Below are 13,291 nucleotides of genomic sequence, written 5' to 3'. Positions count from 1 at the left end.
TATCTCCATTTGAAACATAATATCTGTCGAAAGGCTTCGATTTTACAAGCATATTGACCAGATTAGCATGAAATGTTTTCTACCGGATTAGAGAAATGTATCAGTTTTCGACAATTAATTGTGCCAAATTGTTTCAATCTTGTTTCAATAGTTTGCCTGTAGGATAATAAAGGTTCGACGTGTTGATCCCTGGCTTGCAGCTTTATGTTCAACTCGTTGAGATGTTTGGTGACATGTACTATAAAAGCCAGACCATTCACCCATTCATGATCATTGGCATTGGCTTGGGCATTGGTTTTGCTTTATCTTGTAAAAATACTCCTTTCGCTCTCAAGCAAGGTACCATGGGTTCGCCAACGAACTAACACAGCAAATCTCCGTATTCTGCTTTTATTTCCGTCAACATAATTTGAAATTAGTGGTGTTTGAGTTTCCTCGCGTTGGTAAAGTTGATCTTCTCAATAAAGAGCCACGCTACATCACGAGTATTGATCGTTTTTGAACATAAATTTTTGGTGAAAAATGCAATGTGCTGAGAAATGTCACAAATTAACGTTTGTTGCTGATTAACAATTAACAATTAATTACTTTAATTTTCAATTGTTACAACGCCCGTGTTCTTTCCCGTCATTGCTGGAGCTCCATCAATTGTTAGCAATTATGTTTAAAGAAAGGTTCAAGCTCCTTCTTAACAGATTTCTCCAGGTCTATACCGGAAGTCGTTTCGTTCGTTGAGATCAAAGCTGCTAATTCCTCTGTTATTTGAAGATGATCATAAATGCCTCTTATGAAGACAGCTATATGTATCTTGTTTTTTTACATTAAGTATTATCCTCGATTGTGAGCAGATAGAATCAGAAGCACGTGGCCTTTTCACGTAACGTAGTTTTCAAATCTTCTGTGAGCTTATCGTGGCTTACGAGAAACTAAAATTTCATTAAAAACAGAACTGGCCCGCGCTTGCCCAGATTTAATTTTTTGATTAGTAATAACCTTCAGTAGGTACTTTTTGAGCCAGATAAAAAAACTATCGGGCCGGTTATGAAGGGGTTTTTCTTACACATTGCGGGCCACAAAAAATGGAGTCAAGGGCCGCACGTTGGGCAGCCCTGGGCTAAATGATCCTTTTTTTCCAAATAACCCATTCGGCCAAATGACCCTTTCGGCCAAACGACCCTTTCGGCCAAATTACCCTTTCGGCCAAACGACTCATTCAGCTAAACGACCCTTTCGGCCAGATGGGTTTCGGTCAAATAACCCTTTCGGCCAAACGACCCTTTCGGCCAAATGGATGGGTTATGGCCTAATGGTCTGTTCGGCCTAGTGGCATTCGGCCGAATAGCGTTCTACCGAATGGGTTTCGGCCAAATTACCATTCCGCCGTCGGGGATTGCCCTCTGCCCTCCCCCTCTAAGCGTTACGTAATTTGTGGACGTTCCCTTAGGTGGCCGGACTTTGAATAAAAACCCAAATTTATCCCTAAGTGGTGATTATGCCTTTCTTGATTCAATACGTTGAATTCGATTGTTGTAAATGCAGTGCTAATTGCCTACATCTTGGCGGTTAAAAGATTCGATGCAACTACGCTGCTTAAAAATTACTCAATAATTGAGCAATTTTAAGCAATTATTATGAGAGTAATGGGTTGCCCCACGGCTAAAATGATTAATGATTTAATGTGTGAATGTGAACAGTGTTTTTGTTGAATGATATAAAAATATAACCCAAACTGCTTGATTTATTGAAAAACAAAAACAATAGTGTCCAACTAGGAAATTTGCTCAGTCGAATGAAACCAGTTGCACTCAAATCGATCAAGTCCTTCTATATAAAACGCGTTCAACAAAAAAATATTCATGGGCTACACACATACACACACAGACAGACAGAAATGTACGCAGTTTTTCAAGCTGAGTCGATTGGGATATAACACTATGGTTCTCCGAGCCTCCTATCAATATTTGACTTTTGGAGTGAAATTATAGCCTTCTGGTACAACTTTGTTGTATGAGAAAGGCAAAAAGGTACCCGATCTCTCTCGGGTTCGGTTTTTTAAACAAATATTCGTCAATCCTTTATTTGATTGCAGCGTCGCACTCTAGATCGATTTCAGTTCGAGTTTGATGGATTTCTTCAGAACTCATAAAAACGTTACATGTTGACATTTTTCAACTTTCCCGGTGGAACTTTTCATCCTTTCATTCATATAAATAAAGCTGATCTCAATACAAGTCGATAAGTGAGAAAGTCTTGCAAATCGCTACAATATCTTGGTAGCCAAATGGCATCAGACGACGGTATAAAGATCGACATAGGCGCACGGGTCAAGAAAGCACGGGCTGCTTTTGCGAGTTTAAGAAACATCTGGAAAAACAGGCAGATAAGTGAACGCACCAAAATACGAGTTTTCAACTCTAACGTGAAATCTGTGCTATTATACGCTAGTGTAACATGGTGTGTATCAGTGGAGAACACTCAACGGCTGCAGTTGTTCATCAATAGAAGCCTGCGGTATATAATTCGGTCCTGGTGGCCTCACAACTGTAACTCAAGCAACAAGCTCCATCGTCGTTGTCACCAGAGGCCGATAGCAACAGAAATTCGGAATCGGAAGTGGGGCTTGGTTGGCCATACTCTACGTAGGGACGGAAACGAAATCTGTAAACAAGCATTAGACTGGAACCCAGCGGGACATTGCAGCAGAAGCAGATCCAGAGGTTCATGGCGGCGAATCCTTAGTAAAGAAATAAAAGATGTCGACCGAAATCTAACCTGGCAACAGGTTAAAGCGATAGCTGGACAACGCTCTGAATGTAGATCTTTCAAGTCGGCCCTTTGCACCACCAGGATCCGTAAGTAAGTAAAGTAATCTTGAAGATAATGCCTAGTTGTTGATTAGCTCTGGCGATCATAACGTTGTAGTGGATCCTAAATGTGAGACCGCTATCTAAGAGCACCCCAAAATCCTTAATGTGCTGAACACGAGCGAGGCTATGATGCGAGAGAACATAGTCGAATAGAATTGGTTGATGCTTGCGGTGATACGAAATTATATTGCATTTTTCGATGCTTAGACTCATCAAGTTCTTAGTACACCAGTCAGCAAAAATGTTCAGCAAATTCTGCAAATCCCAACAGTCCGACAGAGTTTTCACAATTTTGAAGATTTTTGTATCATCGGCGTAGAAGATACAGCAACAGGATGGCAACCATAGGGAAACATCATTAAAAAAATTGATAACAGTAGCGGGCCTAGATTGCTACCTTGTAGAGTGGAACACCAGAGTTATTCGAAAATACATCCGATTCAGTCGTTCCTATTTTAACCAGAACAGAACGGTTCGTCAGATACGATCTGAACCAACCGACACTATCACATGGTTTCCAGGTATTTGCATCCGCACTTGTGCAGTAGTGGCGGACAAATTATTGCAGGCGTGTTTGAAGTGCTGGGCAAATAGGTCACATTACTTCCTTTTCGTTAATCGCTGTATCATTTCCCAGAAATATAGAGGTCAGCAGCCCAGATTCCTTCCGTTTGGTATTGACAAACGACCAAAAGCTTTTCGGGTTTGTACGTACGTACGTACGCGGTTGTGCGTACGGCTAATGCGGTTGAACAGTTGTTTGTAGTACGGAGATCGGGAGCTGCTGTATTTTCGGAGCGCTGCCGCTTTACGCACGTAAGTGTGCATTAGACCATGGTGGCTTTTGAGGGGGATGACGTGCTGGAACAGTCTGAAGTATGGTATCCTCAACTGCATTGCAGAAAAAGTCCACTGCATCGTTGATATTAGGGTCCGATTCGAGGAGGCGCCAATCAATGTCTGCTAGCAAGTTATTTATGTAATCGGCCGAAAGTTCAAAAAGTAGCATTCGGATAGCGGCGTAAAGATGATCAGAGTGGGTAGGCTGAATATCACGGAGAGAGCAGGATGGTCTGCATCTAGGTCGATCAACGGCTAGACCGGCAAAGAAACGGAAGTACACGGTAAAGCAAAATCGTTTGCCAGAACTAAGTCTAGTAAACGTCCGTTTCGGTTAAGAAATTTGTTTACTTGAGTGAACCCATGAATGTTAAAACCGTCCAAGAGAGTACAGCAGGCCTCCGGCATATATGATAGCAGCGAGTCAATGAAAATCGAACCGCTGTTAGTAAAGCACCATCGCAAGTCAGCCTGGTTAAAGTCACCAAATAAGAGATTGGGGGAGCGGTAACTTAAACGGGCCGAGATCGACCTTAATGAGTTTACGATTTCATTGATTATCGCAAGGTCATGTTTCCGATCTGGAGGCAGGTAGATTACGCAGACACTGAGAGTGTGATGTGGAATTTCACCGGAAATCCAGAATTGCTCAAGTAGATTGGGGAGAGGAGAAGAAGAAACGTCACACTTAATTTTTTTACCGGGATCTCAGCAAAATGTTGAACTTTTACCGAGTTTCGCACAGCCGTGCCCCAGCAAACATGTTTTTTGCCGAGATTTCTGTCAAAATTGCTGAAAATCAGCAAATGATTTGCCGAAAATCAGCTAACAAACGTCATTTTTGCCGGGATATCAGTTTTTATTTTGCTGGGCAGACGGCTGTGCGGATTTTTGCCGAGCTGCAGAATTAAAAACTGAGTGTGTAGCTGGTTAGCACTGGTTAGTCTAGTCGATACGGCGATCAGCACTCCGCCGCCGCGCGATTTGTTGCTATTCAGAGGTGACCGGACTGTTCTAAAGACGGTATAAGGACTGTATCGAAAATAAGTTATCCACATTATTTTATTCGACTAAAATTGCATGAATTTTATCAATTAATTAAAAATTTCCTAGCAGTATATGTTAATTCTGGTTGTTTAGTTTTATGAAAAAATACAATACTTAATAAATATTGCATTATTACAACATTTATCCAAGCCTTTTTCTTCTAGTCACAAATCGGCATGAAATTGCTTCGTTTTATAAAGTTGATTACTTTCTGGTCCAAATTCCGGTCATATTAATTTGATTTTATTGGTTGTACCGACAGGTTAGCGAACGTGTAGTATTCCCTGACCTTGATGACCATGAATGTTTACCTTGGCGGGGTGTATTGTGACACGCTTGGTCAAAATACCCATATCGATGCCCTTCTTACGAAGACAACTGTCCAAAACTCGAATTTCAGTATCACTTTCCATTCGTAAAACATCGGAAACAACAAATTTTCGACAAATAAAAAAAAACTGTTTTAAAGCTTGACATATGAATACATCGAATGCAGGATATAACAAACCAATACTTTCATGAGCTTTTGAGTAGTAACACTTTGATAATGAATAATTTATTTTCGATACAGTCCTTACTGCGGTCCGAATTGTTGTACAGAGTTTTTATACGATCATCCAGCCAGGTTTCGGTTAGTACGATCAGATCGTATTCTGTCTCCGAGACAACTAGGAAAAACCAGTCGATTTTCGTCTTTAGTCCTCAAACGTTTTGATAATATACCCGGAGGTCATCTAAACAAGAAACCGGTGGGCTGGAAATCAACGATAGTTCAGGTATATGGAGTTAAAAGTCACTGTCATACTCGTCTGACGTAGCATGCTGGAAGCTTCGGATACCATCATCGAAGATGGCAGACGTTGATGGAAGATCACTGCCGACCTAACTATCATGTGGCAATTATTCAACGCGTTGAATCCGATTATGGAGCTTTTTATCATCTGATATGTAACTGCCCAGTTTATGCGCAATTGTGTTTCCAAATATTTGGTAAACACTTACTTAGTGAAATTGACTTCAGAAACCTGAACCTTCAGAGTTGTTGTTGTTCATAACCCGTTCATAACCTGTTGTTCATAACCCGTTGTGGTAAGGAGTTATAAGCTCTTGTACGCTTATGCGTTGTATGTCCTCTATAAGGGTCTTTTCCCAAATTTTCCCCCATTTCTCCCATCCAAATTTCTTTCCTTGTTGCTCACTTTCTTTTCCGTGAGGTTTATCATTAAAAAGGCTGTGAAGGCGATGGCTATTAGGAGATCATCCCTGTGGAGAAAAGCTTTCAAAATAACTAAAAGAATGCGTACAGAATACTCAGTTTCAAAGCATGTTCAAGTAGGAAAATAGAGCCATTAAAGTAGAAGACGATGTAAGATTGAGACTTCGAAGATACCGGAATAAGAATGGTTCTTTTCACACTTAAAATAAATCACAGATTTCGTTGTAATTTAACTGATTTCTCAACAGCCGAACGGTTGTAAATGATTCTACAGATTTCCGGTGGAATGGACAGTTGAACGATGGAAAAATATGTAAAATAATTATCGAAAAGTTTTGATGATTGCGAGTGTAACATTTCGTGACTTCGCCCCACACCAGCTCAACCAACTTCCCAGGGTCAACTGCTTAGGTGACTCACCGGCAAATCGAAGCAGGTAAAATACAGTTTAAGAAACCCAATGGTGCACTCATAGAAAGTACCTAAAAGACGGTGTCAGGCCATTAGGCCGAAGGTCATTTGGCCGAAGGTCATTAGGCCGAATGGTCATTAGGCCGAATGGCCATTAGGCCGAATTAGCAAAAAGAAGCAAGAAGTGAAAAATGAGAAGTGCTTTCTTCACCTTATCCCTTCTTCCTTCTCCCTTCTTGTATCTTCCTTCTTCTTTCTTCCTTCTTCTTTCTTCCTTCTTCCTTCTTCCTTCGTCCTTCGTCCTTTTTCCTTCTTCTTTCTTCCTTCTTTCTACTTTCTTCTTCTTTCTTCTTTCTTCCTTATTCCTTCTTTCTTCTTCCTATTTCCTTCTTCCTTCTTTCTTCTTCCTTCTTTCTTCTTTCATCTTCCTTCTTCCTTCTTCTTTCTTCCTCCTTTCTACTTTCTTCTTCTTTCTTCTTTCTTCCTTATTCCTTCTTTCTTCTTCCTACTTCCTTCTCCCTTCTTCTTTCTTTTTTCTTCCTTCTTTCTTCTTCCTTCTTTTTTCTTCCTTCTTCTTTCTTCCTTCTTTCTACTTTCTTCTTCTTTCTTGTTTCTTCTTTATTCCTTCTTTATTCTTCCTACTTCCTTCTTCTTTCTTTTTTCTTCCTTCTTTCTTCTTCCTTCTTTCTTCTTCCTTCTTCTTTCTTTTTCTTCCTTCTTTCTTCTTCCTTCTTTCTTCTTCATTCTTTCTTCTTCCTTCTTTCTTCTTCCTTCTTCTTCTTCATTCTTCCTACTTCCTTCTTTCTTCTTCCTTCTTCCTTCTTCCTTCTTCCTTCTTCCTTCATCCTTCTTTCTTCTTCCTTCTTCCTTCTTCATTCTTCCTTCTTCCTTCTTCCTTCTTCCTTCTTCCTTCTTCCTTCTTCCTTCTTCCTTCTTCATTCTTCCTTCTTTCTTCTTCCTTCTTCCTTCTTCCTTCTTTCTTCTTCCTTCTTCCTTCTTCTGTCTTCCTTCTTCCTTCTTCCTTCTTGTTTCTTCCCACTCCCCAGTTCTCATTCGGCCTAATGGCCATTCGGCCTAATGACCATTCGGCCTAATGGCCTTCGACCTAATGACCTTCGGCCTAACGTCCTTCGGCCTAATGACCCAGCATCCTAAAAGACGAATCGGTACAATTTACGTACAACAGAAAGGTTTAGGGTTAGTTTTTGAATAAGAATCGTTGTTGCCGATCGATGGGTTTAGACCCATCTCTCACATACGAGATGGTCATTGTGCAAGACATACCTTCGGTGCTGGAGCAAACGTCATATCTGGTAGAAACGCCAGAGGAGGAGATCGGGCAATAATTCTTCAGTTGGCAACTACGGTCCAACGGTCGGCCAGAATACACGGCAGATGTTTGATTGGACGACCAGGGTGACCGGAAGATACTGTTCAGGCTTGGTTGGGACGCCGTGTGGGCCGGAATCCTCTGCTGCAACCGGGATGACCCTGTACTGCTGGGACTTAGATGGGTAACCAGGTAGAACAGGCCACAATAGACCAGAACGAACGGATGCGGTTTGATCGGATGGCCGGAGTGACCGGAAGATATTGGTTCGGTTTGGTTAAGACGCCGCCTTGGGCCGGAATGTACCGCTGCGACTGCCCTGCTGAGGCTTGAACGGGCGGCTAGATGCGTCATGGATGCGATAGCATATTCTAGTGGCCTATCCCGGCTCCAATGGACTACCGTGTGGCCAGGGTATCCTTTGTAGCTTGATTTTTTTTCAACGTCTTTCTTCGTCTAATAACTTTCAACGATTGTCATCCATTCTCCGCTCCGAACTTTCTCCTCCCCAGTTTATCTCTTTCGTATCCTGTTTCTGCTCGCTCGGATGTGACTTTGCCCTCGGTGTTTTTTTGTCTGTAGTACAAAGTGGATAGCAATGCAAAGATTTTATGATTATCAAATTTTCACTGTAAACACGTAAAAATCTGTTCCCCGAAATGAGAACATAGGGTAACCAACTTGATTTGGACCCCTGCACATTTTGGACCCTCCTGGCGACATTTTTGATTTCTGAACTAAAAACAATGCCGCTGCTGATTCCCCCATTGGCTTCGGGAAACTAACATTGTTCAGCATCTATTTCACTGGTTTCCCGTGCGAAAAAGCAATATTTGGATGGAATTTCGAGGAAATTAGTTTGTTTAAGAAGGCGAGCGTTTCAATGCGTTACGCTTAAAAGTATACTTCACTAAAAATCTCAGAACGTACACAGTATTTAAAACGCAGGAATCTTCTCATTGATGCATGCCAACCGAAAGATAAGACTTCAACTCAATTGACCAGGGTAAATTAGAAATTCGACTTTGAAGAGTTTAAATTGGGGGTGTCCAAAATGTGTACATTTGAGGGTCCAAAATATGTTGCATTGTCCAAAACGAAGAATATTTTCATATCAGAAAATGGCAAATTTCACTGATTTATCAATAACTGAAGCTCATTTCGAATTTCTATTTCATAAATAAGACTTTCATCTTTGAAATGGTGTCATTTCCGTCCATATCGAACCTGTATTTCAATAGATATAAGCATATATTGGGATGCACTTCCTCTAGGGGTCCAAAATAGGTCAGTTACCCTAGTTCATGATTTCAGGAATCCAGTATGCTCTCATGGTATGAAAACACACCATGAACTTACATTGTGATTTCATGAATTTAGTTACGTTTTGGTTGTTAAGATTGAAAAATTATACTCGAGTCCACTTGAGTGAGAGTCCAAAGCGCTGCTTACCGGCCGTCCTTGGTTTTTGGGAATGGAAACAATCGAAGTGTAACTGGTTATGCATTTTATCAACTGATGAATTTATGGCGTGGTGCACTTGGAAGACGGTAAATGGAGGACGCGAATGAACCACAATTTGCAGAGAACCATCCATCGTTCACACCGCGAAAACTGGAAGACTACGGTGGGCCAGGCACGTAGCCAGAATGTCAGACAACGTTCCGACGGGCACAAGAAGGCGAGGGACGAAGTGGGCAAGGTCAATTGAATTGAAAGATCTTCTCCGATCAGCTTAATCTTCATATTATCTAAACATTTATGAGTTCTGATCATTATTCTATTATTTTATGATAATTGGATTTTATCTTTCATAGGTTTTATCACCATATCGGGAATAACAAAATTTAAATCATATTCGACTTCTGGAGGTATAGGATTTGTTTAAGGCGATGAGGCTTTTGTGAACTCACGATTTTACGAAACCATTTTTAACGGGATATCTGAGTAGGGTGGTGGTCAGCTTTGCTATATCATGGTTAATTTATAGGGCAGATCTGATGGTAATCGCTCTACCCTACCGTTCTATATATCCACCACTGCTTTGCGTACGCTACTTGGGACCCCAATGTAACCAGCTGTATGTTGTGTCATGTGAAGGGAATGTCAGAATGATCCGCCCCGGCACCACCACAACAAACTGGGGGAACAGAACAAGCCGAACAAGCGAGTACGATAAAAATCAAAGTTTACCAAACACTCGAAAATATAATAATGCAAATTTTCCGAATCCTCACCACGCGCGCAAACGGGCGAATTGAAGGTAGGTACCGTGTTCCTATATCCGTGTGCAGCAGGGCCATAAACCTACAGAGGAGTAGAAATACCGTTCGGCACATGCTTACAGGTCTGGTCGTCGCACAAATTGCTACGACAACAGTTATGTAACATTTGCGTTTGCAGTATTTCTAACGTGCGTCGTCAGCTGCCGAACAAAACAAACATGGCGAATCTGCCTACCGTGCGGGGCATGCAAGGGTACGGTGGACCTAACCTATTGAGCTATGCAAATTCCGGTACCCTTCGAGTTTGGCCGCTCACCGGATGGTTAAAGCTGCACATGCCAGCTCGAAAGTTGACATCTTAAAGTAGGTACCCGAGCTAGCTGGTGGCGGGTACTTGATCCCATCAGGGAAAAAACCGTGAGAAGTGTGTTACTGGACTGATCTCACAAGACCCTCAACTATTGTGTTAGTAATAATTAGATAAGTTTGTCACGTATGGTTAATGATCAGTGTTTAATTCATTATTTTTCTATTCGTTTCAGTATCCCGGTTGATGGGTGGCTCGGCGAGTGGCTCCATGGGGCACGCAATGTCCAACATGGGTAGCCTGGCGGCGTGTAGTATGACGGACACCAAACCAATGCAATTCCCGCTGGCCCAACGACGGAAACGGCGGGTGCTCTTCACTCAGCATCAGGTTAGTATCCTACCTATGTTAGACCTGTGCGCCGCCGCCGCCGGTGGTTTTACTCACGCCGCCGCCGCCGGCGATTTTGGGTCGGCGCGCCGCCGATCATAATTTTGCCACGCCGATGACTAATCGCAATAAAAAAAAATCAATTAACTTGAGTCGAGTCGAGTAAAATAAAAGACACTGGAGATGGCCTTACAGAGACGAAATACGTATTTGTAAGATAATACAACGTGGTGGAATTGATTGGAATAGTACTAAACTCGTGTTATGATTGTTGTTGTTAGTTAGTTGTTAGAATGTTGTTGAGGTGAAACTCGTCAGAATTCAATTTCAAATTTACCTCAAGTGATGGTGCCTCCAAGACAGTGTGGTGACAAACATTGGATAATTAATTGGTTGGCTGATTAGTTGTGAATTTGGATTAGGCTGTATCTAGTAGATTTAATCTACTAAGTGGAATAATACAAAAAATGGTTAAAATGGTCTTTGGAATTCGTCTAAGCCAAAGCCTAATTCAGTCGGGCACCTAAATCTGTAGGCAGTGTTGTCCTACACTCTGTGCAAAAAATTCTGCTCTTTGATTTTACTCCATCCAAACGATTTTACAATCTTAACTAAGTAAGTGCAACTAATGGAAGGCTATTTGAATTTTCTAAATGTCCATCGTTTAGATGGAGTAAAATCAAAGAGCAGAATTTCTTGCACAGAGTGTAAGACCACACTGCCTGTAGGTGACTCGCAAATTATGTATGTTGTGGCACATAAGCTTTTATGAAGGCTTGAATACAACCCCAAAGAGCCAAAACCACTTGGTATATTTCCTAGTAGATTCCTCCAGATATTCCTCCGAAAAGTTTCAATAAAAAACCTTGGAAAATTACTTTATGTATTCTTCTGGAAAAGTCTTACAAAATTTCTCCGAAAATTCTTTCAGAAATTCCATTACGCATTTCTTCAGAAAATCCTTCACGAATTTCTTCAGGAAATTCCTTATAGAATGCATACAAAAAAATTGTTTCAGTAATTTCTACGAAAATGTTGTTAAGAATTCCTTAGGAGAATCGTTAAGGAATTCCTTCGGAAGTTTCTTTAGCGATTCTTCCGGATATTTCTTAATAAATTTCTCAAGAAATTCCATTTTTAGTTTCTTCTAAAACTGTTTAGCAACTCTTCATTTTTTTAAAGGAATACCTCCTCATGAATTTCTTCGGCAATTATTCTAATTATTCTATGAATTCTTCAAATAAATTCTTCCAGAGATTGCATAAGGGATTTCTTCCAAGTTTTCCTAAAGAATTCCTTCAGAACTTCTTCCAGCAATTCCTTTAAAACATTCTCCGAGAATTCTTCCAGAACTTCCTGCAGGAATTCCATCGAAAATGCATTCATGGGTTCTTTACGAAATTCTTTCAGTAATACCTTCGGATTTTTTCAGAGTTAGTTGTTTAATTAATTTGTTTTATTTTTTCAAAAATTCAATTAGCAACTCCAGTGAAAACTATTTAATTATCTAATTAATTTTCAATGGATTTCCTGGAATACATCTAAGAAGGAATCCCGGAGGCTTTTCAAAGAAACTTTTAAAGAAATCCCTGGTGAAATATCAAATGAATTCTTGGCGGAGTTTTTTTTTTAGATTATTCAAGGAAATTTTTTTGAAGAGCTCTTCAATGAATTTTTGGAGAAGTTATTGAAGAAATTCCTGGAGGATTTTGTGCAGAAATTTGTGAATGTATTTCCGAAGGCATTTTTAAAAGAGAGCCTGAATGGATTTTCGAAAATAATTCCCGTTTGAACTACTTTAAGAGATTTTGAAAGTATTTCTAAACAATTTCCCACAAACCACGTAAGCCGAATTTTCTCATTTTCAAACCCCCCCCCCAAACCTTCCATCTAGTAGACTTTTCCAAAACCCCTCCCCCACCCCCTTCCATCTAGTAGACTTTTCCAAAACCCCTCCCCCACCCCCTTGAAATCTACGTAAACTTTTTCAAATTTAACAAAATGTCATATGTGATTGGAAAAAAAATGGAAATCAACCACGTTTTCAGCAATTCAGATATACAAATCCATTTTCAAATCCATTGAGAGCACTACAGTAAAATTCGAATTTCAAACCTAACAAAATCAAACTGAACAAAATCCAACTCAATATCAATTAAAAATTCAAAACGAAATCAAATTCAATCCTCTGTCCATAGCTTCTGAAACCAAATCTCGAAGCCAATTAATTTAATTTCTATTGGATTTGATTCCTCCTAGAGGTGTGCGCCACCGCCACCGGCACTTGTATAGGCGCGCCACTGCGTAAAATCTGTCACGCATCTGAATTATAATTCTTCATGCCGGTTCAAATTTGTAGAAAACCCAAGAATTTCCAGAATTTCGAAAAATTTCGAGTTGAAACTCCGAGAACGTCAAGCTACATTCCAAAAAGTTTGTCGTAGAAATTCCGTAGAATTTCCCGATTGATAACCTTCAAAGTTTCCAGGTAATACCCCAAAGAACTCTCCGTGATAATTCCGATGTTTTTCTTAAAAATTCCATTCCGTTGAAATCTCAAGAATTTTTCTAAATTCCAAAAGTTTTCCCGTTAAAATGTCGAGCAATTTTCCGTGAAAATTTTGAATTATTTCCCGTTGAAACCCTGCTAAAGGTTTC

The 13,291-nt window shown here is 40.4% G+C and overlaps 1 protein-coding gene across 1 annotated transcript in view; it reads left to right on the top strand.

Moving 5' to 3' along the window:
* LOC134204654 (homeobox protein Nkx-2.1) overlaps positions 1-13,291 on the top strand; it is a 159,582-nt gene that overhangs the window by 58,702 nt on the left and 87,589 nt on the right. Inside the window, exon 3 of the mRNA XM_062679438.1 lies at positions 10,479-10,633. Within this exon, the coding sequence (XP_062535422.1) occupies positions 10,479-10,633 (155 nt within the window). The remainder of the gene's footprint in view (positions 1-10,478; positions 10,634-13,291) is intronic.

Source organism: Armigeres subalbatus, chromosome 1 (genome assembly GCF_024139115.2).
Source record: "Armigeres subalbatus isolate Guangzhou_Male chromosome 1, GZ_Asu_2, whole genome shotgun sequence".
Lineage (NCBI taxonomy): Eukaryota > Metazoa > Arthropoda > Insecta > Diptera > Culicidae > Armigeres > Armigeres subalbatus.
Note: the sequence above shows the minus strand (reverse complement) of the source record. Positions and strands in the feature narration are given on the sequence as shown.